This window comes from Lonchura striata, chromosome 3 (assembly GCF_050655825.1).
Source record: "Lonchura striata isolate lonStrDom1 chromosome 3, ASM5065582v1, whole genome shotgun sequence".
Taxonomy (NCBI): domain Eukaryota; kingdom Metazoa; phylum Chordata; class Aves; order Passeriformes; family Estrildidae; genus Lonchura; species Lonchura striata.
This window is the reverse complement of record NC_140705.1, coordinates 25,594,669-25,621,655: the sequence shown is the minus strand read 5'-3', so window position 1 is coordinate 25,621,655 and position 26,987 is coordinate 25,594,669. Positions and strand designations below refer to the sequence as shown.

The following is a 26,987-nucleotide window of genomic DNA, read 5'->3' as shown; positions in this document are numbered from 1 at the left end:
ACTAATCAATGTGACTAACATCTGTCTCCTGGGGTGCATTGTTTCTCTCATCCTGTCCCCTAAAGCAAGATTGTGTATTTAGCTATATAATGTTAAATATATCACTGTCATCTGCAGGGATGTTTTTAGCTGTACTTTTTGCTATGAGTTCATACTAATGCAGACAAGTCAAAATGGTGCACTACCACCCAAAATGGAAGATGATGGGGTTTGTGTGGACTTCAGGTTCTGGGAGAGGCCATTCCCAGTTAGAAAACAGACACTCCCTTCTGCCCAGAAAGGCTTTGCCTTACTATGTGGTGACAGTGAAGTCACCGTGCAGAGTCCTGTCCTTCCTTAGGACTTAGAGCACCACAGGGATGAAACCTCCCACCTGGAATCCACACTTACCCTCACTGCTGGGTGGCCCATTTGAACAGGCAAATTTATTATGCTTGACCTAAGGAAACAACTGAATGCTTCCTCCATACAATATTTTCTTGAATTTAGGAATGCCAGTGAAGTCTTATTTAATACCACTGGGGAGTTTAATTAGCAGAAATAATGAAGTACCTAGCTAACTGTATTTTAAGTAGTTATGATAGTGTATTAGAGTGGTTGTTTATTGGACTGGTGTTATTTTGGAGCTGCCTCATGCTGTCCATTCTCTCCCAACCTGACTAAATTTTGCATAGCTTGCGGGAGGAAAAATTGCCTTTTGCTGTAATTAATATCAAGAAAGTTTTTTAAGTCCACTCTTTTCTTTAGCATTTCCCTTAACAGCAGGGTTTTCTTTAGACAATGAAATGTTTCATTGCAATTTAACTACAAATACTGGCTTCCAAAAATCACAGAGAAATTTTTAAAAAAGGAGTTTCCATACATAATTTCTTACCTACTCTGTTGTCCGGTCATATGAAAAGAGCATTTCAAAAGTCATCCCTTGGATTATTTATTTATGTCTGTTTGTTTGTTTGTTTGTTTGTTTGTTTATTGTGTGGTTCCTGAGCATTCTTTAGTTCAGAGACAGCTACAGTGGATCACAGTTACCCGTGACTCTTTCAGTGGAAAATTCAGGCATTGGATGAGCTGAACCACCTTCTGCAGTCACTTGTGTTTCTCTGTCTTAGGTGAACTGAGCGTATGTCTGAGCTCTTCAGCAAGAACCTTAAGTTAGATTGGAGGAACCTGTACTAAAGTGTTGGTTAATTTGTCACAGAAAAGAGTAAGATGCTCATTGAAAGAAAACAAAGGGCTTACTCTGCATTATTTTTAAAAGTCATATGCCATTATTGTTTCTCATAGGTTGCTATGTTTTGTTTTGTTATTTTTCATTTTTTAATAGACTGAATATTAAGATTTTATCACAACACCTTTCTTAATGTAGAATAGTCTATATCTTTGAGCTATCATTTGTTCATTTCACCTGTAGGTATTTATAGAACCATTTGTGTAACAAACTGCTCGGAAATTGTTGGTTTTATTATTCATTCATCAGTATTCCACACAGATCCCACTGAAGCACTGTGGTTTGGACAATGCACCACAGTTTATCAGTGAACAAGCTGAGTTCTTAAATGAGTGGCTGATTTCTTTATTCTTGCAATGTACAGGTTGCTCTTCACGATTCGCAATTCTCTTCAGTCAGCTGCATGTTTCACATTATCGTGGGCAAACATGACATGCACATGTTGATGCAATTTATTTTTACAGCTTGATAACACGCTTTGATTTATCACTCTTCTAAGCTGTTGTGTTCTGTTTTTCCCTTAGGGATACGATGATGGATATGGGGGTGAATATGATGATCCAAGCTATGAGGCATATGATAACAGTTATGCCACCCAAACACAAAGGTAAGCATTTGTGCTTTTACATCATTTCTCCTAAGTACACTTTTTTTTTATCTTAGTTTTTCATGTAAATTTCCTGGTTTATTTTCCACATTAAATTTTACAAAAATCTCTGAGTACTTTAGAAGTAAAAAGTAATTATGACAGTCCAAATTTATATACAGAGATGAAGTAAAACTGTAAGGAACTATGCTTTTAAAATTGATGCAAATTATGTATATTTTTTTAACAAGTGATTACATCATTTTCTTATTTGATGTTACTTGTCCCTTTTTTTTACCTTTTACTGATGATAAGTTGTGAAGGATATCTCATACTTATGACTTTTATAATGTTTTGAGAGAAACCAGAAGTAAATTAAAAAAATATTTGTGATGGTAGCCTGTTTCTGGTTGGCATCCACAATCAAGGTAGACTATAGAAGGAAATTACATGCCAGAAGTAAGGCTGAAACTATTTGTGTTCAACCAGTTATCTTCTAAGCAGCTCTCAGAATTTTTAAGTTTGGAAAATTATTTTTGTCCTTGTGATGTGGAATAGTAGGAAAAAGCTGCATTCACATCTTATATTGATTTGTGTGAATTATCCCTTTTTTATATACATACACCTCACACCTCCATTAATTTGACAGTCAGTGCATGTTTATTAAATATGGAATGGCATCTTTTTCACATTTAAGCTAAAGGAAAACAGGGTCTTTCTACCAGTTATTCAGAAAGTGGTGTTATGCATTACTGAAAGTACTTGTAAGGTTGTGGAAAGGCAAATGAAATTTTAACAAGAAAAGACACAGATTTTAACTAAGTTAACGTGTTTCTCACTGAGCAAGAAAGTGATGTATACATACTGAGTACTACGCTCCAAAGGCCAGAGGACCTTAAACTTGCTTTTTTGTTTAGCCATATTTTTCACTGAATACTTTGCTGATGTAAATGCCTTTCAGAATTACATTGAGCTCCAGAACTGCTGTAGTGAGTGATACTTCAGTGGATAAAAAATATTTTATAAGTATTTTTATATCCAGCGAAGTATATTTAAAAGGATTTGTCATACCAAAACATGAACCCCATCAAGTATACTTTAACACTTTCAAGTAATTATACTTTAGTAGCTGCACCCATCATGTCATTGTGTAGGTAGGTATTCTTGTTGTCAAATGTACTTCAACTTTTCTTAAAACAATTTGGTTCCTTTTTTGCTGCAAGAGTGAATTGTCACAATTGTGAATTGCTTCTGATGTAAAAACAATAATTAATTGGAAATATCTTGATATGACATTGCTTTATAACATCTGAATTAACCTGTAATTTCTTTGCAAGTTGATGTTTCAGGCAACTAAATGACAAACATATCAACTTTATGAGGAGTGTATTATAATGCAGCTAGAACTAGTAGTGATAATTTGGTACAAGAGAGAAAATTTATAGTCACATAATTTAGTCAATTAAACAGCTATTAGGTTTAGTGATCAAATATGTTTTCTACTAATTGGAGCTACCTCCAGGATACCTAATCCATTTAAAATCTGCAACTAAAATATTTCCTTCTGAAATATATGACAAGACATGTGGTCATACTTACCCATGTTGAGTGGCACTTAATGCCTCAAGTAGCCTATTGATTTCAAAGAGAGCACTTTCAGAGAGAGCTACATGCTTCTTATTTCAAAGATTTAAAGAACAAATGGACCATTAAATACAGAATTTGTATTTCTGCACCTGATTGGCCATTTAGCTTCATAGAAATGCCTGCTTACTGGGCAAAACATAAAAATACAATGCAATACAATGAAAATAATGTGCCCATAATATTTGATTAGATGTGTTTTTTAAAATGTTTTCTCCAAGTCTCCAATCTTGCTTATTAGTATAGTCCAGTCATAAGAGTCATACCATGTGCACACCTAACAAAGAAGGTAAGTAGTACTGCTCCAAAGTACTTACTCATCTCATCCAGTGTGTCATTTAAAGGGAAAAAAATTAACAAAAACTTGCCAACAATGTCTATGCTCAGCCAGGAAATTATCATTCCTTCCCTCTGCAGGGATTGACTGAAATTCTAAATCATGAGATGAGAAGCAATTGTAGTTAGTGGCTTAATGCAGGGTACCAAGATTTCTGTTCATGTTAAGGGCAGAGTTTCCCATTGCTTTTTATGGCTTATTAGGGACTCAATGTGGAAATCCTTAGAGTGGAACATACTTTTGTCTGACTGTCGGTCTTGCTGTACATGTTGGCCAAGCCTTATTCTCTTAATTGCTTCAAAAAGAACATGTTGGAGTGGATGGTCTGAGCTCAGGCTGACTTTGGTGTGCTTTAGAGCAGAGCTCATAGTAAGTCATGCCTTGTTCCCCTGCTCACCCACGCATGGAGTGAAGATAGAGTTTGGGCAGCCTGCCACCAGACCCCTGTTACCCCTGCCTTTGTCTTCCATACCTTGTATCTACTTCCCATTTGCCAGAGTCTTTCTGACCATATACACTTTGATTAGGGAGCCTTAGTCCTTTGTTGTCCAAGACGTCTGATTTAGAATTTTGGAAACTAAGCTCTTCCAACAGCAGAGAAAATGAGCACAGTATCAACATGCACAGTGCTGCAACATAAGATTATGGTTTAATATTAGAAGCACCACAATTATCAATCCCCAAGACCATTCAGATGCTGTACTTCAGTGCACAATTATCTAAAAGTTTGTACTAAAGTCAGGCATGGTGTTGCAGGTCCAACAATACACTTGGTATATAGGTCCTTCTCTAATGGACTTCTCTAATGAACTTCTCCAGACAGAAAGCTCTGTCTGTCCTTCATGACAGCAGTCTGATTTGTAGGCTGAAACTAGGGGGATGGGGTCACCTGTGGAAGAGGTCATGACAGAGTCTCAGAATCAGGCTGGAATGAAACCCACAGTAAGTCTGCCTGCCTGAACAAGCTAAGAGGCGTCTCAAGCACACTTTGAAATGGAGCAAAGAAGCAACCTGAAGACAGAGAAAAGCAGGACTCTCACAATGGTAAGTGCCACCTGTAACTTATTAAGATGGGGAGGCTTATTTTAGAAATAAGAGGATTATGGGTTATGACAGTCTATATTGCATGGAGGTATGTCTTGCTTTAAATAGCAGAAGATGTATTTGTAAAGCCATTTTCCCTCCTTATGTTCCTGTCCCATAATGACAACTCAGAACCAAGATCAAACCTCAGGACAGATTTAAATTAACTGTCTGTCCTTCCCAGCTGAGTCTGTAAGCATTATTTGCAGGATTCTGTGAAAGGCTACGCATTTTCTGAGGACATTTAGAAACCCTACTCATTTTAGAAATTTTTTTATTACAGATGTCAAAATATAGTTTTTAAGGTAAATACAATGAATGCAAGAAGAACAAGGAAACAACCATATCAGTGGTCAGGAAAAGACATTGTATCTGACATATTTCCCATGGGCAATAATGCACTGTAATTTGAATTTTTCAATGACCTTGTTTTCCTCTCCCTTCCCCTCCCTCCCATATAATGTGAAGGTGGATCTCATTGATAAGAATATCTGCCTGTGCAGACACACCAAGAGATATTCAGTAGTTGTTAAGTTCATACACTATTCTCTGTGTACTTGAAAAGAAGGCAGAGGACACTCAAAACCTTTCTGCCATCTAGATTTATCTCCCAAAGCTCTAGTCTGGCAAATTTATTTAAAAAAATATAGACATAATATACAAAATGATAGAAGTGTTAATTTCCAACTCAGCTGTTACACAGAAAATGTAGGAGAATCCTATTAGCTTTCAAAATGTAATGCAGTTTTTGATTTTCTAATGCAGGAGCTTTTAAATGTGTTGATCTATCACCACAGGACTCATGGGCTGAGATCGCTAGATCACCAGAAGAAAGGATGCAAAGTTTTGTGAGGAGATGTAGAAGATCAGCCTCTTTGGTTACTCAGAGGTTGTTTGGAATCAGACTGTCCCACATGCAAAGTGTGGTCAGACTTCTCAGCCAAGACCAACAGAATAATCTGGTGAAAATGGATCATTTGGTGATGAATCACGATGGCCAACAGAGCCACCTTCAGCTCTGCTACCACATCTGCAGTCATCTCCACTGGCCTTTGTGTCTCTGCCAGCACCAGCAGTTTCATTTCAAAGATAGTATGTCTCACAACCAAAAAAGATACCAAGGAAGCCAGGGACTGACTGTCCAGTCATGGGATGAACGGGAAGGGTATATTCTCTTTAATTCACTTGTGCCCAACTTATCCAGCATACCTAGTGTAAACACTGGTGCCTAACAGAGGAGCAAAGGAAGACAAGGATTATCTGATGAAGCTTAAAATTTGAGTTTGATATTATTTCCCTGTTCCATGATGCCTGGCATGAGCAGTCATCCATGAATCCATTCTGGTTTTTGTGAACAGGTAGATGGTATATTGGTAATGGCTTTCAGGTCTGCTTGCCTGGCTTTTTATTCTGCCTTTTTTCTGTATAGCTTTTGTTAAAAACATAGTTCAGCAAGAAAATTAGTTGCCGGTGTGTGCTGTTTAAAGAAAGAAGAGCTCATGACTCCCACCTTAGGCTGTAAATAGACTTGTAAATATCAGGAAACCCATAACTTACTGACAAGAAGAATAAATAATTCAGTGATAAAAGACAGATGAAAATAGTGTACAATGTTGCTGTTACAGATTCCATCCCACAGCAGTACAAGCCTTGTGATGGCATGTTGTCATCCTTGCTGTGACTGCAAGAAGACATAGGTAAAAAGCATTTCTCACACCTGTCTGCACCCAGCCTCACTAATAATAATAACAGTAACCCAATGTAAGACCTTGAAGCAATTCTTGGCAAAATACTTACTGTTAATCTTGCAAATAAATTATTTAATGCTTTAGGCAGCAGTCCTCTGGGCAGACATTTCATGCTGGTATGCCATCATTTTGGCCAAAGAACTTCTTTTGGTCTGTCAGACTCACACATCAAACCCATCCTGCATCTGCTGAGGAAATAAACAAACTTCTGTTTCTGATTGGAATTGCATATTATAGGCCATGTCATCTCTGAATTTCCCCTCTAAGAGGTTAATGATAGTACAGAATCTAAGTTTTAGCATAAAGAAAGATGGCACTAATATATTTGGAATAAATTCTAAGTAGTTCTTGCAAGATTTGAAGACTGACAACATTGTGTTAGATAACTGCTAAAATGGAATTATCTTAGAGGACTGAAGAAGAAAAAAAGGTGCAGTAACAGAAATTCAAGTTGACTGATACCCTTCACCACATGGAATTGTGTTTAATTCAAAAGGTACAATAATACCTAAAGTTGTGCTGTTATGTGCAAAGTCCAGTTGGGCATCTGTTTCTTAATACTAGGAACAGAAGTAAAAGGACAAAAATGCTGCCTGTGTCCACTATGCTGCTATGGAAAATAGATACTATGACGTATCAATGTAGTTTTACCTATAGCAAAATCTATCTGTTCATCCTCTAATAGGTGCTACATTCTTCTAATTACGCATACCCACAGAAAATTTCACTAGCATATTCAGCCACTGAAGTTGAATATATGACAAGTTATTGACTTTGAAAATAAACTGTTTTCCCTGGTTTCTATTGCAAAGTTCATGTTATCTACTGGAAAGCTTGTGTTTATATCTTCTTTTTTTCTGCAATGTGGGCTGCTAGTAAAGGAGCTTTAGGAATCACTTATTTCTGATCTTATATGCAGGAATACAACATGGACCACAGTTCAGTCTATGTCATTTGTGTGGCTTACAGTCCAATCACATCAGTGCACAGCCATGCTGCAAAATTACTTAGGAATAATATTTTATCCAGTTGTATCTGAAAGAATTATTTGCATCAGCAAGATATATTTGCTTGAGCTCCAATTCATTCTGATTATCCTTGCTTGACCTCCAGATATCAAGGTGCTGTATGTACATCTGCTTCCGAATATGAGTTTCTCAAAGCAGTGGTGCAAGAAAAAAATAACAAACTACTGCATTTGTAAAGACATCAGTATAAGGTTCAGCTGGGTGTACATGTTCTTTGGTGAACTCTATTCAGAAGTCCCACTGTTTTCAGCTACGTGCTTTGTGAAAAATTCCAGCAGATTAGTTGTGAACTATGCATGAATAGTTAAATGGAAGAATTTTGTCCTTAGTTTAAAAACAATGGCTAGACAAGAATGGGAATAATTATTAATTGAATTAGTAGATTATCATACAGTTAAATGTTTTAGTGATATAAGCAGAGTTTTACACACTTCTATCTCACTATCAAAATATTACTATGTAGTAAAATACAGACGCATAAATATAGTAAAGGCTGCAATAGGTATAATAGTTACATTGATTCTTTTCAAACCTAGATATTCTTTATTATTTTTTCTACTAATCTCTCTTTCACATTTTAAGCACTGTGCATTGTATTTATATTTTGTCATATTTCATTTTGGCTATGTGCTTATATCTGCCTCTCCATAAATAATGATTTCCCTGTATTTTATTTCCAATCTGTTTAAATCAATCAAAGCAGGAAGCCTAGAATATGACATTTTATGTATCTTCACAGCAATCTACTTATGGCATTAATCATCTGTCCTGGGTTGTAAGATAAGCTTGTATTCCATTTGCCATCTGTCGAAGGCGAACCGGTTGGACAGGTTTTTTGTTATCTCTCTCAGAGACAATGGTTTGTGTATACACCTTTGACTGATTCAATGAAAGGCTGAAAAAATGTAACGCCGTGAGGGGTCCCACCCAGAGGGGGGAAGCAGCTCTCTCGCTCTCTCTTCGCGGGATTCCGAGAGAAGCAGCTCTCCCTCTTCTTTGCGGGACTCCGAGAGAAGCAGCTCTCCCTCTTCTTTGCGGGACTCCGAGAGAAGCAGCTCTCTCTCTCTTCGCGGGATTCCCGGGGAAAGCAGCTCCCTCTCGCTCTCTCTTCGGCGGCACCCGCAGCGAAGCAGCCGGCGCGCAGAGGCGACGGCAGCGGAGCTCAGAGGCAACCCCGGCGCAGAGGAAGACCGGCCCCCACTGCCACCAGATCTTCAGAGGAAAATTATACCCTTCTAAAGATCACCACTTCAGCTGCAACTCATCAACTATTGCAAGGGAAAGCAATTGTCCCAGCAAAACCTGATACTGGCATTCCTCAGGTTCTAGACTTTTTCTTTCACTAGTTTTGTTTGTACCGATTGCATTTTCCTTTTTAAATTGTTGTCTAGTTTTCTCCTAGTAAAGAATTGTTACTCCCACTCCCATATCTTTGCCTGAGAGCCTTTTAATTTAAAGATCCTCGTAATTCAGAGGGAGGGGGGTTTGCCGTTCTCCATTGCACAGGAGGCTTTGCCCTCTTTCACAGACTCCTGTCTTGTCTAACGAAGACAGAATTTGGCGCCCAACGTGGGGCCCGAGGGCATTGAGAGGGAAAAAGGATTAACAGTTCTTAAGTAATTTGGTTTTCTTGTGTGTAAAAACATCTTCAGCATCACCATGTGGTCTAGTTTACCTTGGTTTGGGTGGCATGTGATCGTAGCTATACTTTTCCCATTTGCAGACCCTTATCTAAAAATGGGTCCTATGACTAAGGCTACGGTGTCTGTTATCAAGTTTGGCTTCTGGGTTAATTGGGTGAGGAATTCATGGATCTTTAATTTCCTCTGGAAGGCAGGTACATGGATTCATAGCTATCACACGTTAACTGTATGTTTTTGGGGTTACTTTAATAACGGTACCTACTGCGAGGAAATAGCACCTGGGCAAACTTTCTCTCAACCTTTTAACCATCTTTTTGGGTCTGTTCCACCAATTCTCAAAGGGTTAAGATCCTTTATAAGTGCTAATGATACCATACAATGGGTGGTGTTGCTAATAGTCCTGTTATATTTAGCATTCAGAGATAAGGGAAGATTAACCTGGATAACTACCCTCACACCTACACCACAGACTCGAGATGCTGCTGCTCCAGAGCCTGACCCTGCCCCACAGCCCACCTCAGAAATGAACCGCCCAGATTGGGTGAGGGTTCTGGTTAAGGAGATACGAGAGATGCTGAAGGAGTGCATTTCCCCAGCTGGTGAGAAACCGGCCCTTTGCCTTGAGGAGGGACAGTCTAATAGTACAGCTGTGGAACCCACTAATGTTACAACTGTCCAGGTTCCAGCTGAACCACAAGGGCAGTCACGGTCAGCAGCAGTGGCCCCGGTAGAAACAAGGAAGTCTAAGGTGAAAGCAGAGCACCCTGCAGATAGGGACAGGAATGGAGGAACCTCACAACCCACAGGGGAGCCAGAGATTGCTATCATCACCGAGTCCCTGACGTACGAAAGTCTTCGCAATCTGCATAAAGACATTGTGCGACGAGGGCGTGAGGCTTATGCTACCTGGCTACTCCGGGTTTGGGATCTTATGGGTACAGGCGTGCAGCTGGACGGTGGTGAGGCAAGGAACTTGAGACCCTTGACCCAGGACTCGGGTATAAATCAGGTTTTTGTAAGGGAACCAGGGTCCCTTTCTCTCTGGGAGCGGCTCTTAATGAGTGTCAGGGAGAGGTTTATCCACAGAGAGAGAATGCAAGAGCACCATCATAGAATGCGCTGGAAGACCCTCGAGGAAGGGATCCAACAGCTGAGAGAAGTGGCAGTATTGAAGGTACTCTTTGGGAGGGATGGACGACACAATAATGACCCTGACAAGGTCAGGTGTACGGGACAAATGCTGTGGAGTCTGGCAAATCTTGGGCCATCTCAATACGCCACCTTCATTGCAACGATCAATGCTGACACCCACCGGGAGACAATAGGTTCTGTTGCCAACAAACTTAAGAATTATGAGAGTATGATTAATGGCCCAATGCAGGCTCATATCTCAGCTGTGATTAAGGAGTTTAAAGAGGAGATGAGGGAGGAGATAAGGAAGGTTAATACAGCACCCGTGAGAGTCACAGGCCCCAGAATCAGCACCCAACAATCCCCAGCTAGAGAGAGAGGGTACACCCCAAGGGCTAATCTGTGGTTCTTCCTGCGTGACCATGGGGAAGACATGGGGAGGTGGGATGGGAAACCCACCTCTGTCCTGGCAGCACGGGTCCGTCAACTCAAGGAGGGAAACTCTAACCGGGGGAGTTCCACCAAAGTGAAGGTAGCCTCAACCTCCCGTGACCAAGCTTGTGGGTACGATCTGTCAGACCCCCTTGAAGGGACCTCTAGTATGTATGCCCAGGGAAGGAATGATAACCAGTGTTAGAAGGGCCCTGTCTCTAGCCAGGGAGAGGCACGGGAAAACCGGATCTTCTGGACAGTGTGGATCCGATGGCCTGGCACATCAGAGCCACAAAAATATGATGCTTTAGTTGATACTGGTGCACAGTGTACTCTGATACCATCGGGACATGTGGGGGCAGAGCCTGTTTCCATTGCTGGTGTGACAGGGGGATCACAACAATTGACTCTGGTGGAAGCTGAGGTGAGCCTGACTGGGAAGGAGTGGAAGAAACACCCTATAGTGACTGGCCCAGATGCTCCGTGTATCCTAGGTATAGACTTCCTCCGGAACGGATATTACAAAGACCCAAAGGGACTCAAGTGGGCTTTTGGAATAGCCGCTGTAGAGGCAGAAGACATTAAGCAATTGAACACCTTGCCTGGACTGTCAGAAAACCCCTCTGCAGTAGGACTCCTAAGGGTGGAAGAACAACGCGTGCCAATTGCGACCTCGACAGTGCACCGCCGGCAGTATCGGACGGATCGAGATGCCGTGATCCCCATCCACAAAATGATTCGGGAGCTGGAGAGCCAAGGGGTGGTCAGCAAAACCCACTCACCCTTCAACAGCCCCATCTGGCCTGTGCGCAAATCTGACAAAGAATGGAGATTGACTGTGGACTATCGTGGCTTAAATGAAGTGACTCCACCGCTGAGCGCTGCTGTGCCGGACATGCTGGAACTCCAGTACGAGCTGGAGTCCAAGGCAGCAAAGTGGTATGCCACCATTGATATTGCTAATGCGTTTTTCTCCATTCCTCTGGCAGCAGAATGCAGGCCTCAGTTTGCTTTCACCTGGAGGGGCGTGCAGTACACCTGGAACCGACTGCCCCAGGGGTGGAAACACAGCCCCACCATCTGCCATGGACTGATCCAGGCTACACTAGAAAAGGGTGAGGCTCCAGAACACCTGCAATACATTGATGACATCATTGTGTGGGGGAGCACAGCGGCAGAAGTGTTTGAGAAAGGTGAGAAGATCATCCAGATACTACTAGAAGCTGGCTTTGCCGTCAAGAAGAGCAAAGTCAAGGGACCTGCCCGAGAAATCCAGTTCCTGGGAGTGAAATGGCAAGATGGACGGCGCCAGATTCCCACTGAGGTCATCAACAAGATCACAGCTATGTCCCCACCAACCAGCAAAAAGGAAACACAAGCTTTCCTGGGTGCCATAGGTTTCTGGAGAATGCACATTCCTGAGTATAGCCAGATTGTGAGCCCTCTTTATCTGGTTACCCGAAAGAAAAATGATTTCCACTGGGGCCCTGAGCAGCAACAAGCCTTCACCCAGATCAAGCAGGAGATCGCTCATGCTGTAGCCCTTGGCCCAGTCAGAACGGGACCAGAGGTCAAGAATGTGCTCTACTCTGCAGCCGGGAACCATGGGTTGTCTTGGAGCCTTTGGCAGAAAGTGCCTGGGGAGACTCGAGGCCGACCACTGGGATTCTGGAGCCGAAGTTACAGAGGGTCTGAAGCCAACTACACTCCCACAGAGAAGGAAATCTTGGCTGCCTTTGAAGGAGTTCAAGCAGCCTCGGAAGTAATTGGCACAGAAACACAACTCCTCCTGGCACCCCGACTACCGGTGCTGGGGTGGATGTTTAAAGGAAAGGTTCCTACTACCCACCATGCCACTGACGCCACATGGAGCAAATGGATTGCCCTCATCACTCAACGCGCCCGTATTGGAAACCTGAATCGCCCTGGAATTTTGAAGATAATTACGAACTGGCCAGAAGGTGAAAACTTTGGTCTCACTGATGATGAGGAGCAGGTACAAGTGGCAAGGGCTGAAGAAGCTCCACCATACAACCAACTACCAGCAGAGGAGACCTGCTACGCTCTTTTCACTGACGGTTCCTGTCGCATCGTAGGGATGAACCGGAAGTGGAAAGCAGCCGTATGGAGTCCCACACGCCAAGTTGCACAAGCTACCGAAGGAGAAGGTAGATCGAGCCAACTCGCTGAACTCAAGGCCGTTCAGCTGGCTCTGGACATTGCTGAAAGGGAAAAGTGGCCAAAGCTCTACCTTTATACTGATTCATGGATGGTAGCCAATGCTCTGTGGGGCTGGCTGGGAAGGTGGAGAAAGGCCAACTGGCAACGTAGAGGAAAGCCAATCTGGGCTGCTGATATATGGAAAGACATTGCCTCTCGGGTGGAAAAGCTGACGGTGAAAGTCCGTCATGTAGATGCCCATGTCCCCAAAAGTCGGGCTAATGAGGAGCACCGGAACAACGAGCAGGTAGATCAGGCAGCAAAAATAGAGGTGTCAAAGATAGACTTAGATTGGCACCATAAGGGGGAGTTGTTCCTGGCTCGATGGGCTCATGATGCCTCAGGTCATCAGGGCAGAGATGCCACCTACAAGTGGGCACGAGACCGAGGGGTGGATCTAACCATGGACAGTGTTTCCCAGGTTATCCATGACTGTGAGACGTGTGCTGCCATCAAACAGGCCAAGAGGGTGAAGCCCCTATGGTATGGTGGGCGGTGGTCCAAGTACAAGTATGGGGAGGCCTGGCAGATTGACTACATCACACTGCCCCAGACACGCCAAGGCAAGCGCTACGTGCTGACCATGGTAGAAGCCACCACTGGATGGCTGGAGACTTTCCCTGTACCTCATGCCACTGCCCGGAACACCATCTTAGGCTTGGAAAAACAAGTCCTGTGGAGACACGGCACCCCTGAGAGAATTGAGTCTGACAACGGCACCCATTTCAAGAACAGCCTTATCAACACCTGGGCCAGAGAACATGGTATCGAATAGATATATCATATTCCCTATCATGCTCCAGCTGCCGGCAAAGTTGAACGGTGCAACAGACTCCTTAAGACTACCCTGAAGGCACTCGGTGGGGGAACATTTAGAAACTGAGAAATTAACCTGGCAAAAGCAACCTGGATGGTCAACACCCGGGGGTCTGTCAATCGAGCTGGCCCTGCTCAGTCAGAACCCTTACACGCAGTAGATGAAGATAAGGTCCCTGTAATACATATGAAAGGTATTTTAGGGAAAACTGTTTGGATTAATCCCACCTCAGGCAAAGACCAACCCATTCGTGGGATTGTCTTTGCTCAAGGACCTGGTTACACTTGGTGGGTAATGCAGGAAGATGAGGAGACCCGCTGTGTACCACAGGGAAACTTAGTCTTAAGAGAGAACTGGGTGTAAGATTTCATGGTGTGCAGATGGAAATAGAATAAGGGGTGGATAATGTCCTGGGTTGTAAGATAAGCTTGTATTCCATTTGCCATCTGTCGAAGGCGAACCGGTTGGACAGGTTTTTTGTTATCTCTCTCAGAGACAATGGTTTGTGTATACACCTTTGACTGATTCAATGAAAGGCTGAAAAAATGTAACGCCGTGAGGGGTCCCACCCAGAGGGGGGAAGCAGCTCTCTCGCTCTCTCTTCGCGGGATTCCGAGAGAAGCAGCTCTCCCTCTTCTTTGCGGGACTCCGAGAGAAGCAGCTCTCCCTCTTCTTTGCGGGACTCCGAGAGAAGCAGCTCTCTCTCTCTTCGCGGGATTCCCGGGGAAAGCAGCTCCCTCTCGCTCTCTCTTCGGCGGCACCCGCAGCGAAGCAGCCGGCGCGCAGAGGCGACGGCAGCGGAGCTCAGAGGCAACCCCGGCACAGAGGAAGACCGGCCCCCACTGCCACCAGATCTTCAGAGGAAAATTATACCCTTCTAAAGATCACCACTTCAACTGCAACTCATCAACTATTGCAAGGGAAAGCAATTGTCCCAGCAAAACCTGATACTGGCATTCCTCAGGTTCTAGACTTTTTCTTTCACTAGTTTTGTTTGTACCGATTGCATTTTCCTTTTTAAATTGTTGTCTAGTTTTCTCCTAGTAAAGAATTGTTACTCCCACTCCCATATCTTTGCCTGAAAGCCTTTTAATTTAAAGATCCTCGTAATTCAGAGGGAGGGGGGTTTGCCGTTCTCCATTGCACAGGAGGCTTTGCCCTCTTTCACAGACTCCTGTCTTGTCTAACGAAGACATCATCAGAAACTGTTTTCAAATGCCACTTCTCATTTATTTGATTCAATGAGCAAAGTTGAGTCAAATTTCACTCCTCTGAACTAGAGAAAAGTTTTTCCTCTAAAATTGTCTAGGATTTCTGAAATGCTGCATCATTCCCTTTGCAAATACAGTTTCTGCATACATTTGGCATTATATTCTGAAATACTTAGTCATAATTCTGTATCTATAGAGAATGACAGTGGAATGTAGAATAGATAAACAGAAGCTGCCACATGAAATTAAATGGCAGATTGGTTTCTATTTCATATTTCACAAAAGGTTCAGAAACCAAAGTCATCTTGCAATTATGTTGGCTCTCCAGTCCTATGCCTGTATAACTTTACTGCTTTCATTGTTTATAATAGTTTAAAATTCATATTTTCAGTAGCACAAAATCAAACATACAAAAATGCTGGAGACAGTTGAATCTAGTTCAACTTCAGGCATGTTGTAAGGTACTAAATAAATCCAGGAGTATGGTAATGGAGATATTATCCTCTGTTAAAGATAGTGGATACAATAAAAATTGAGCTTGCAGAAAAAGGGAGATTTTATCCACTAAAATGCTCACCATATTATTCTATTAGTTCCAAAGAAATATTGCATAAAGGACTATATTTGTGATTTAAGACTGAATCCTGTAAGTTCCTGTATTCAAAAGATTTGTCATCTTCCCTATAGATGCAATGCTCTATTAAGTAAAAATGTTCCAGTAAGTTTCAGATTCCTAGATGGATTCTTTCTTTATTCACACACTTCCACTGTGAGATATTACTTTGTAAGAATTTAATATGTTGTAATTCATGTGAATACAGATCTTGCACACCTCTCTTCCAGGAAGAAGTATACTGCTTTGTGTAAACAGCTTTTCTTTCATTAACTGTGTGTTAAATCCTGCTGGCTCCCTCCCTCATGTAAGAGGGAGAAGCTTTACATAGTCTTACATAAAATAACTGTAGTAACATTAGACTGCATCCTATTACCACAGGAACTGAATAATGATTGTACCAGTTATTGATGTGGGAAGTTAGAAATGCCAAAGATTACTGAATAGAAATTATATAGGGAAAGAAGGAGATAATTTTAGACCAAGAGTACACAGGGTCCATTTGAGGATGTGAAAAAGAAACTTGTCTAAAATATTGAATCCCACCTATAAAATATTAAATCCCACTTCTTGGGGTCCTGGTGAGCTATCCTGGGCATTAGCTTGACTCAAGCATCTTGTCTAAATCTTGTCTATCCCTGACTGGGATATATCTCTAAGGAGTGATAAAAGTTCATTTATCTGCAGCCATGTATAGATGCTGATTGCAAACTGTCAAAGGCTGGGAATCTCTCCTCAGAGAGTTCCAATCCCAAACCATAATATTGGTTCATTCTCATATTGTTGATCTCTACAACACAAAGATGGAAGTATCTTAAATTATTTTTACTTCTTCAAAGGCTAGTGTACAAGTTTTTAGCTTATTTCATTATGAGTCTGAACTGTGGAACTTCACTAGCATCAGCTGAATCTCTAGTTTAATCAATTCATGTATTTCACAAAAGAGCCTAATTATTATGTAATGGCAGAGTTCCAGTGATTTATCAGTCCTCTAAATTGGCCAGCTTCTTCCTAAACACTTCCCAATAAAATACATTATACTAACATATACATTACCAGTTAAAAAGTACCATTAGAAAAGAAAAAAAAAATGGTTTTACAGGAAAATATGATCTGCTAAATCTAAATTAACAGGTTTTACTCAAAGACATTCCATTTCTTATGATCTTTTAGGATAGACTACAGAACACACTTCTAAGAAGATGATCTTTCTTGTACCTTTCTTCCTTGGCTTTAGAGAGCTCCTTGTATGTCTGCAACCACACTTGAGAATAAAAGCTTAGGTGCATCCTTCCCCCCAAAAAAAACCTGAAGAACAAAAAGAGAGAAAGGAAGAGCAAAACAAAAAAAAAAAACCAAAAACACACACAACCAAAGAGCACAAGGGAGCAAGAAGTACTTATATTCTTCAGTTCTTGCAATGTTCTGCTGCCTTCTATTACTGCAGCTGTAAAAGCAGCCAGGGAGCCAGATGGTAATGTTGATAACCCAGGGTCTCTTGCCAGCAGCTTCCTGCAGGTGCAGGAAGAGATTGGTCAAAGGCTAATGCAGTCTATTCATTAATGTCATGTTTTCCTGTACCTAACCCCAGTGACCTCAGAGTGGTGAACATCACAATTCCCTTGGGAAGCTTGTTGACCCAAGAGTCAGGCTTTTGTGGCTTCAATCTTAACACTTTTGTTTGTGGTTCTCAGCCTAAAGCACTTTAAAGTGCTATTCTCTACAGGCTTTTGAGCAAGCTGTGTGGCTTCCCATGGGTGTTGACACAGTCAAACTGGAATTCAATTTTGCACTAATATCAATTTGAAAAAGTCCTAGTTAACAAGAGGTTAAAAGTCTTTGTTGGCTTTAAAGGTTGCCATTTAGATACAGTCTCTGTACCTGAGCCTTCATCATATCATAGGAGCCCTAGATAATGCAGTTTGGAAGGCACTAAAGGACCCTTAGCTCTCAAAAAACAAGCATATTGTGCTGGTTTGGGTTTGGATTTTTTTTTTTAATTGATCAAGCTTTATCAGCATGAAGAGAGGGAACAGATCACAGTTCATGGAAACTTTGATTTCAGATCTTTAAAATGAACATGTTCAAAAATATTAACCAAAATGAAAAGTTTAAAACAATAAGTATAAATAGGAAAAGTTTATGAAGATTTCCAGTATATGTAATCTCCTTGGCCACAGAACAGGAACTAGGACAGGGTCATATATCTGTGTTGTAAATATTTCTTACAGAGAAAAATAACATCAGAGTTTCTCATACACAACTAAGCTACTTCTGAGATACATATACCTGTGTATAATAATTTTTTCCATGAGTGCTACCTGTGTAAGTTTAGTATACATAAGTAGATATACTAAAGTGTAAGTCATAGTACATCAAGACCTCTATGTTTCAGAAATATGGCGTTATAGTGCAAGTAAAAGCTGAAAAGTTGGTAATGAGTTAATCCTGTCTGCTTTATAAAATGTACTGCATGCTGCTTTCAGGTGGGTGCATGTACTTTAAGTAAATTACACTTCATGTTGCTTGAAAGTAATGAATGCTAATGATAGATAATGGTATTTTGTTTCCAATTAGCACTGCCAAGAGAGTCAGTGGTTTCTAGAGCTCATGATCACTATATTTTCCAGGAACAGTCTGAGAACTATAAAATTATATAAACAAGTATTACTTATGCTGGATGCATTTGCTGATTGCTTCCTTCTCAGTTGGCCATAATGCAAATGGAACTACATCTCTCTTGTAGTTCAGTAATTTTTAAAAAAAAAACTCATGTTTGTAAAGCCATTATCTATCACATATTTTTTATAAATATCACCCATTGTTTACTTTGCTGTAAAACAGAGGAAAATGTCTACTACTAAATTCATATAATAGATTATAGTGACTATTCAGAGAGCTTTAAAATAAAACAGATGTCTGGCCCACAAAATATGAGTTTAAGTCTGGTGTTTCATTGTAAGAAATAAGTTTTATTCACTTACATATTCGTCAAAACACTTTTCAATATGAGTTAGCAAGAAATTTGAAATGCCATTTTGGCTCAAATCTAAAAAAAAGATGTTATATATAAATAAAGTTGGAGGACTAAGATGACAATCATGTACTGTGCTATGAATTATGTATTTTCAGGAATGTGTTAAGTATTGTGCTCACAGACATCAAATACAATGTAACAAATTACTTCCTTTTTATAGTTGTAATACATATTGTTTCTTATTTTATTATTGTTTGTGTATTAACTTAGCATTCTGTTGATAGTCTATTTCAATTCAGAATGTTCACTGCAGGACTCTTATCTCACATCCTTATTATCTCTATTTCTCAAATAAAACTATACAAACCAATGATGTAGCAATGAATCTTTTTACCTGTTCTTGCAAGTCTTGTGTTCTGCTGGATGTTATGTTGATGGGTAATAGCTCAAGGCCCTCATCAGAGATCACTGAAAGCAGGACTGCTGTTGATAAGTTACTGGCTTTTGGATTGGCCTCCTTTTAAAGCTAACCTTTGGAGGCAGCAGCTTTGGTTTGTAAAAACCTATCAGGAAGAAGTATTAGCATCTTATCTGCTGGCAGAAGATAGGAGTTCTTGTGTTTCTTTTCTTTTAACACCACTCACTAATCTAACAACCTCCTCTACCCAGGAAAGCAGGCAATATGCCAAAATGCAGCTTCTAAAATTAGGTTTTCATACGGCTGTCTGCCAGAGCTGGGTGGTATGTCATGTGTCTGTTCTGAACAGTGCAAGTCATTTCTTACATCTAAGCCATGAGCTATGACTGGATAAATGATTTAACCTTGATGCTGCAGTGCTTTACTTCACCTTACTTAATCCTGTAATTTCTTTTAATTGGCTACTAAAATGATTGCAAAATAGTACAGAATGGATATTGTGTTCTATAAATAAAAGATGTATTCTTACTGTTGGTTTTTTGCACCATTTTAGTAGGAGGGTTTGTCTATTTAGATAATTAGTTTTCAAGCAGCTGGATGGTTTCTACTATCTGGGAAGTCATGACAGTGATTGTGCCCTACAGAGCTTGGTTGGCATTGGGAAAAGTCTTCAGTGAAGTGTTCATTTCATTCATGTCATACTTATGTCCATTTTCTGCAACTGCTTTAGCAAATAAATTTCATCTCTCTGCGATACTGGTGTCATTGTAATTCACTCACATTAATGACTTCTGACTAAACTACTGAGTTAATGCACAATGGTTATAGTTACATTTTCAGTTTAAAAAAAAAAAAAATCCATGGATATTTGTAGCCAAAAAGTCTGAGAACTATCCCTAGCCATTCAGGGGATCAGGGGATGACACAACCCAAGTAAAAACAGTTTGACTGTCAGTTATCAGATACATGCAGTCAGTATTCTCAAGTGAGATAGACAACATTAATCATTCTCAGAAATTATTCCAATAATAGTTATGGATAGCTATTAAGTTCAAGAAATTAAAAATCTGATTACAGGCTGTTTGTGAACAAAACTAAAATTAGGTTAAGAAAATAATTGTTATAGATTGGTTGTTTATTGCACTCTGAAATATTTCTACTTGCACTCCACTGTCAAATAAGCTTCTCTCTCAAGTGTAAACTAATATTTTTAAAACAATAATCCAATATGGAAAATGGCCTGAGCAATAATGTTATAATTATAGCAATATTAAGCTTCTTGCCTGCCTGTTCATTTTGCAAGAGTCTCGCACAGTGTCCAGAGAAAAAGAAGCAGAAGTAACAACAAATAAAAACTATCAACACAGAAAGTGTTACATTTTCTGTTTGGTTCATTGCAGATTGAAGAAATACAGTCTGTTGGAGTTCATGGAGTTTGTAGATTTTTCTGGGCAGAGATTGATTCTTGTACGCTTACCTGTTACCTGAGAATAGAAGTAGCCTGATATTGAATTTGGTACCAGCTACCAAGAACACAATGCAAACTATAAGTAATAATAGCAGTGAAGCATAAATGTGAATAATTCCCTTTCCATTTCCATTTAATTATGTCTCAGAGGCTGCATTTTCTGGATTCCACTCCACATAATAGCTGGGAATTGTTGATTATCAGGATGTAACTAATATCTGAAGTATTTTGATAACATGTTAATATGGCTATGCATAATTTTTGAGAACAGTGAAACAGGGAGTTTGAGACTGTTAAGTGTGATTTTGCACTCATAGAACCTCATTTTTATTTCAATTTGTGTTTTATTGATCACTGTATAAAACTTTCCATGGGTGTCCAATAACTACGTAAGGAAAAAGGCTGTGGAGAATGAAATTTCTCTCTACAGGCAGTGGGAATATGCTTCTTCTTCAGGATCAAAGCTGGAAACCTGTCAGTGTTTTTGGTAAAGTTGAGTAGTTTACAGGTTCCTCACCATACAGTACAGTCAGCTTTGTGAAAACAAACCACGCTGAGTTCGGTAACACATAAATGTTTAGAATTACAGGTAAATGAGGATGACACCCCTTTTGTTGGTTTAACAGCAGTGAATGATACAGTGGTCTTTTTTCAGACCTCATTTTTGCAGATAGAATTTCTCTCAGTCTTTGTCACGTCTCCAGGTTTACATATTTAGAATCAAATTTGGTTTTTATGCTGAGTGGATAAGAAATGTTATGTACTGTACAATAGTTTTTATTGTCACTGATACATTTTCTTTCATATCTTTAAATATTCCCTATGCCTGAAACTAGCTGGACTAGGCTATGATGTCAGAGTGTTAAAATGGCTTTTATTTTGTGAGCTGTGTTTTTGTTTTGAGTTGGTTACCCATGACAATAGTGACATGGCTATCTGAATCTGTTACAGTGTGCCTGAGTATTATGACTATGGTCACGGGACAAGTGAAGAGGCTTATGACAGCTACGGTAAGGTCTCTTTTATCTTCTGCAAATGTGTGAAATCAAAGGAAAATATCTGTCACTGGCAATTCAGAAATTACTTCCATACACTTTTCTTTATTTCTCTCATTTTGCAAAGACCAAACAAAATAGATTTAGGGTGAGTTTTGACATAGGACCAAAAAACTGGACTGATGAATTTCAATCAAAATTACAAAGCCAGTTACAGTCACAGGTCAGTTTAACAGCAACACAAAAGTTTCTGTTGGTGTTTGAATATCTTTCACAGTGTTAAATTTAAGTCTGCTTGATTTGCCAAGGATACTATGCATCTTCTGTTGTCATGTGCATCATTTCAACTAGCAAGGTTTGTGAGATTTAGAAATATATACTTAATTAAAGTGGAAAGAAGGAGAGGGTGCTTAGCACCATGGGAACCCCTCCTGCACCAAGATAAAAGCATTTCATGCCACACTAGGCAGTGTGAGTAGAGGGAGAGCTGTAGGCTTTGCTCTTGCCCACCAAGTCTGTGTCACAGTTCCAATTCATGGGTATGGGGGGCATGAATTGAAGTGTAGCTCCCATGACTATAAACCATTTTCCAGATCTGTTGTTTGCTATTAGTGATATATTTCAATAACTGGAGTCTAGACCATGTTTTATATTAATAATTATCAGTACATTGTATCAGGTGGCACAGTGAATCCACTCAGAGATTTTCACTGAAATAACAAGTCAGCTTAAAAAGTAACTCTAATATTCAGCAGAGCTTTCATGCCTGATTTACTGCTTCTGGAGTATCCTAAGTCTACATAGTGACTTCCACAGCATTGTGAAAATGAGAGCTGCTGGAAATGATGCTGCAAATGAAAGTTATACTAAGGGGTTATATAAGGGTTGCTGCTTGAAATAAATAATTTTATTCATGCAGCTGTGAAGCAAATGTCACTAATGCTAATTTGCAGTTTCCTTTGTATTGTTGTAGAAATAGGCATTAGTGAGATGTTGCCAATATTATTGCACTGCATAATCAGAAATAACTTAATTTTTTGTACAATCAGTTCTCACAATATATTTGGATGATACAATGTGCAGTCAAGCACATTTTCAATGCTAGGCAGGTAATAATAATAGTTTATCCATATCAGTGTAAGTGGTTCAGTTACCCTTTGTTGTGCTTCCCTTTTGCACATACATTTTTAATAGCTGTAGTAGAAGATCCGTCCTCCCATCTACAGATCCCTCTCCACTGCTGTCCTGAATGCACTGCTAAGCTTTAGGCAATACAGAAAGAAATAATCTGAGCTCAGCAGTAAGAATTATTCCCTGTTTAACTTTTAATCACACTTCACCGTGCTGAATCTCCATGTGTTTGGGCAAGACATTTAAAGCAGTGTCACTTTCCTTCCAATCCCTCATTTGTAAAACTAGAAGAATATTACTTGTTTTCCCAGCAGGGATTTTGAATGGACTAATTAGCTAAGGCTTACAAAGTGTTCACAGAGTGGTATCATTTCTAAGTTTATGCTCTGCATGAAGCTCCTTCTTTTTTGTTTTCCTTTCAGCAGCTGAAACAAACCCAATATCCCTGGGTTTCCTTTGCTGAACTTAAAATACATGGCTCATAACTGTGGACTTGCTTTGATTTTTGCTTGAGCTATTTTCTGAGTTGGCATTTGCATACAAAGATCTGTGTTTTCAATAACCTGGAATAAACTTAAAGTTGAAAAATATTTCACATTGCAATTTTGCTACTTCCTGATAGCAGATGCATTTATATATAGCTGTTTATGCTACTATTGGTTCACTTGCTTTAGGACATCAGGAATTTTGCCAATTTCATGTCCTGGAAATATGTGCAGGAAGTTTTGTCATTCCCAAGTCACCACTATTTATCTGAGGAGGTAATCTTAGTACACAGAGCTATAGAGCTATAGAATGTATGCTTAACTTCCTCAATTTCTGAGTTCTTGATGCATACACTGATGTTCTCTCTGTATCTCATCTATCACCCCTTCTCATCTTCACCTAACATTACCCTAATTCTCTTTTTCCAGTTCTCTTTTTTTCAGGATGTTTTGTAACTCATTGTGAGTCTCCTGAATCCACCCCACTGTATTAAATCAGCTACCCCTTCATTTTTCACCATCCTGCAGAAATTAAGGGGTTTTTTTTTCATTTGAGTTCAGTTTCACACCTTGTTTCGTCTTCCATAACAAGGCTATATTCCTCCTTTACAATTCTTTCTGGCACACCTCTGTAATTCAAAATTCTCCTAAACTCTGAATAAGACCACAGAGAAATGGTACACAAATAAAGTCTTGTTGTCAACTCTTAGGTGTTTTGTGCAACAACTTATCTTTTCTCCCTTATCCTTTTCAATAACAATATCTGAATTATCAAAAATTTACTAGCTTGGCTTTTTTTTAGTTTCTTCCATGCTTCCTCTTGCTTCCAACTTACCTTTGGGAAGGATGGTTTTCAATCCTGATAAGGGTTTCTTTCACTTTTTGTGGAGTAGATTCAATGAAATAGTAATGCTACTCCATACTTACAATCTTTTTAAAGTACAAAATAGAGTTCTCTGTAGCCTCTTAAGTATAGAGCACAATAGTACTCCTGTATGAGCTGCCTGCTATTACTTTTCTTGCTATCTGTACTGCTGAGAAGTAGCAGGTGGTTTACATCTCATGGGTTCTTCTCTGCTCCTTTTAAAAGAACTTGTGGAGAATTCTGATTGGGGAAACTGTTTCCTCAGAAGAGCATAAGATTTTTATATTTATGGATTTTATGGATTTATGGATTTATTTGTTTTTTACCATTATGTATTTATGGTTCCAAAAATTAGAGGGGTGTTTCAGAGCAGAGCCCACCTGAACACTATTTAATTCTCAGGAAGTTCACATCTCTTTGATTACGTGGATGTACTAAACAAGGAGGAATTTACATCACTTGTCATAAGCTGGGCAAGATGGATTCCTAAACAGTATTCACTGCTGTAAGATCCATAACCTAACTGCCTTAACTCCTTGCTCAGTTTCTTTTTTGAAGGTTCTAAGAATCCCATCCCCTCCAAATACAGCCAAGGCATCTCCCAAGTCAACAGGAAGATCTGGGATGTTTGTAAAATCACACTGCTTTCCATGACTAAGGATGTTCCATGAGTGAAAATTTGCAGTACAGAACTCCCTCATGAAGTTATACACTTAAGCTGTGTTGTGATTTGACATGCTTGTCACCTAGTCTCTCAGAAGGATCAAAGAAGAGACACTTCAAAGAATTCCCTGCAGCAGTATCTGAGCATGTGGAAATACTGTACTCAGGAACTACGAGATTCCTACAATTTCTTTATAAGATCAGGATTATACAGTTACTGCTAGAGAATTTTGAGGATCACTGTTCTAGGCTGAGCAACATAAATTTGGGACATATGCCTGAAAATCTTGGGAATGTAACCCATTATAGGCTTCTCCATATGAGTTGTAAAGAAATATTTTTAGAAGGCAGTTTAAAAATAAAAGGCCAGTCACTTAAACTACTGTACAAATCTTCAAAATTGAAAAGCATTGTCACCTTTAATCACACTCAACAGACATGATACTTCTGTCACTGAAAGTTTTGATACCTGCAGATAAGTCTAAACTAGGATAACAGTGTCATGTTAACTTGATGCTTATGTTTTAAAGGAGAAGGCATGAAATTGGATTAATTTATTAACAAAATGTTTGTATTCTTTCCTCTCATCATGCGTTAGTAATTTTGTGGTTTCCCTTCTGGCACTGATGTAATCTGAAGAGATATCTAGTGAAAATATGAATTTAATGATTTGTCTTACAGATAGATTAGGATAAAACATAGACTTAAAGTTTGGTAACTAAGAATCTTTCCTGCCCATATGTAATGTCATACCCAACTCCAAAAAGCATCTTCCCTGGAAAGGACCACTGTAAATAAAAAGCCCTTTGTTATCAATTCATGTTCTCATTTTTTCCTCCTTTTCCCTGTTTTTTGTTTTTAGAGGAAGCAGCATTCTTGATTCAACTGCTGCGTTGTGTTAGGCCACATTCAAGAGATAACAGAGAAGAGTATATGACTTGCAGGCAAGGCAGAACCAAGAAGCTGTATTCATTACATCTGACCTGCGTCACTGTTTTTTCATCTGAATCCTGTTTTGTCCTTGTGCTGATCAGAGCATTCCAAACTTTGTTTATCAGTGGCTCTTTCTGTCTTAGCTCTCCCAAAGGCTGGAGACTCCAGCTTTGAGCTCTGCCAGTTGCAGCTGCAGAAGGTTCAAGAGGCTTCTGCCCCTGCTTCCAAAGGGAGACTGCCACAGTAGTGAGAGTGTGCCTCTTGTCAGATGCCACATTTCACAGCCTGGTTCATATCCTGCCTCGTGTATTACCTGAAAATTATGGCCATTATGTTTTTATGTCAGGTCATGAACTGCAGTATCTGAGAGACCAATACACTCAGACTTCTTGTTGCTACTACCGAAAAAGCAGAAACCCTAGACAGAGAGTGAAAGGATTTGTTGAAGTCTATAACTTCCTAAACCACCACAATTAAATTAGGATAACACCATCTGCCAAAGGCCTTAGGCAAGAGTTAGAAAGTTCAATCTGTAGCTTGCCACCTACACAAAGAGGGAAGACATAAATGAAGTCACATTACTGCTGCTTTTCAGGAGAAGCTTGCAAGGCTTTTACTGCATGTTCTGCCATTGCATTACGGAGACATTATTTAATTTTTTTTTTTTGTCTTCACCAGAAATTTTCAGCTGTTTAGATTTTCTTAAATGACCGTGTTTTTTGACACATATTCTACTCCAGTTTAGCATTAGGCAATTGTAAAGAACCAGGTACTTGGTTTTAGGATAATTCAATTTTTAATTAAAATTGGAGAGTGTAACTTTTTGGTGTCATTCCTTTTAATGTAAGGCATCATTTAAGTTGTAAAATGCTGTCACAATGATTTAACTGTTTCACAAATAATTCCCTGCCAGTCACTCCATATAAGAGCTTTGTAATTGTTATAACAATTAGTTTACTAAGTAATCCTCTACAGAGATGGCACTTCACAAATTATTTATAGATCTTTATAGCTAACAACTAAAAATGTACAGCAATATTCCACTACTCTTTTATTATATTGTTTAATTTTTCATTCTATGTTTGTTCTAAAAGTGTTTAATCTAGTAAATTAAATTTTTCAACAATAACAATAATAGTTTCTGCTGAACAAGTAAAAGTTAGTATATCATGATGAAATTAGCAGAGGAGAGCTTTTATGGAGGGTTCAAACATCTAGAATTCTGATCAAGAGCTTGATTGAAGATATGTTACCTTAGGAGACATGAATTCTCATACTTCATTAAAAGTCATAAACATGCTCATGTCACAGAGAAATTCAAGGAACTGCCA

The 26,987-nt window shown here is 39.6% G+C and overlaps 1 protein-coding gene across 15 annotated transcripts in view; it reads left to right on the top strand.

The window, feature by feature from the left end:
* KHDRBS2 (KH RNA binding domain containing, signal transduction associated 2) overlaps nucleotides 1–26,987 on the top strand; it is a 349,072-nt gene that overhangs the window by 280,374 nt on the left and 41,711 nt on the right. For 13 of the 15 annotated variants that reach the window (XR_014953621.1, XR_013339757.2, XR_013339753.2 and 10 more), the window contains exons 7-8: nucleotides 1,753–1,835; nucleotides 21,536–21,594. Coding sequence is in view for 3 of the 15 variants with exons in the window: in XM_021525682.3 (XP_021381357.2) it covers nucleotides 1,753–1,835; nucleotides 21,536–21,594 (142 nt within the window). In the remaining 12 variants the exon portion in view is untranslated. Of the gene's footprint in view, nucleotides 1–1,752; nucleotides 1,836–4,659; nucleotides 9,082–21,535; nucleotides 21,595–24,604; nucleotides 25,540–26,987 lie in introns of those variants that run through there. The other 2 variants (XM_021525681.4, XM_021525684.4) reach the window with 2 other exon arrangements.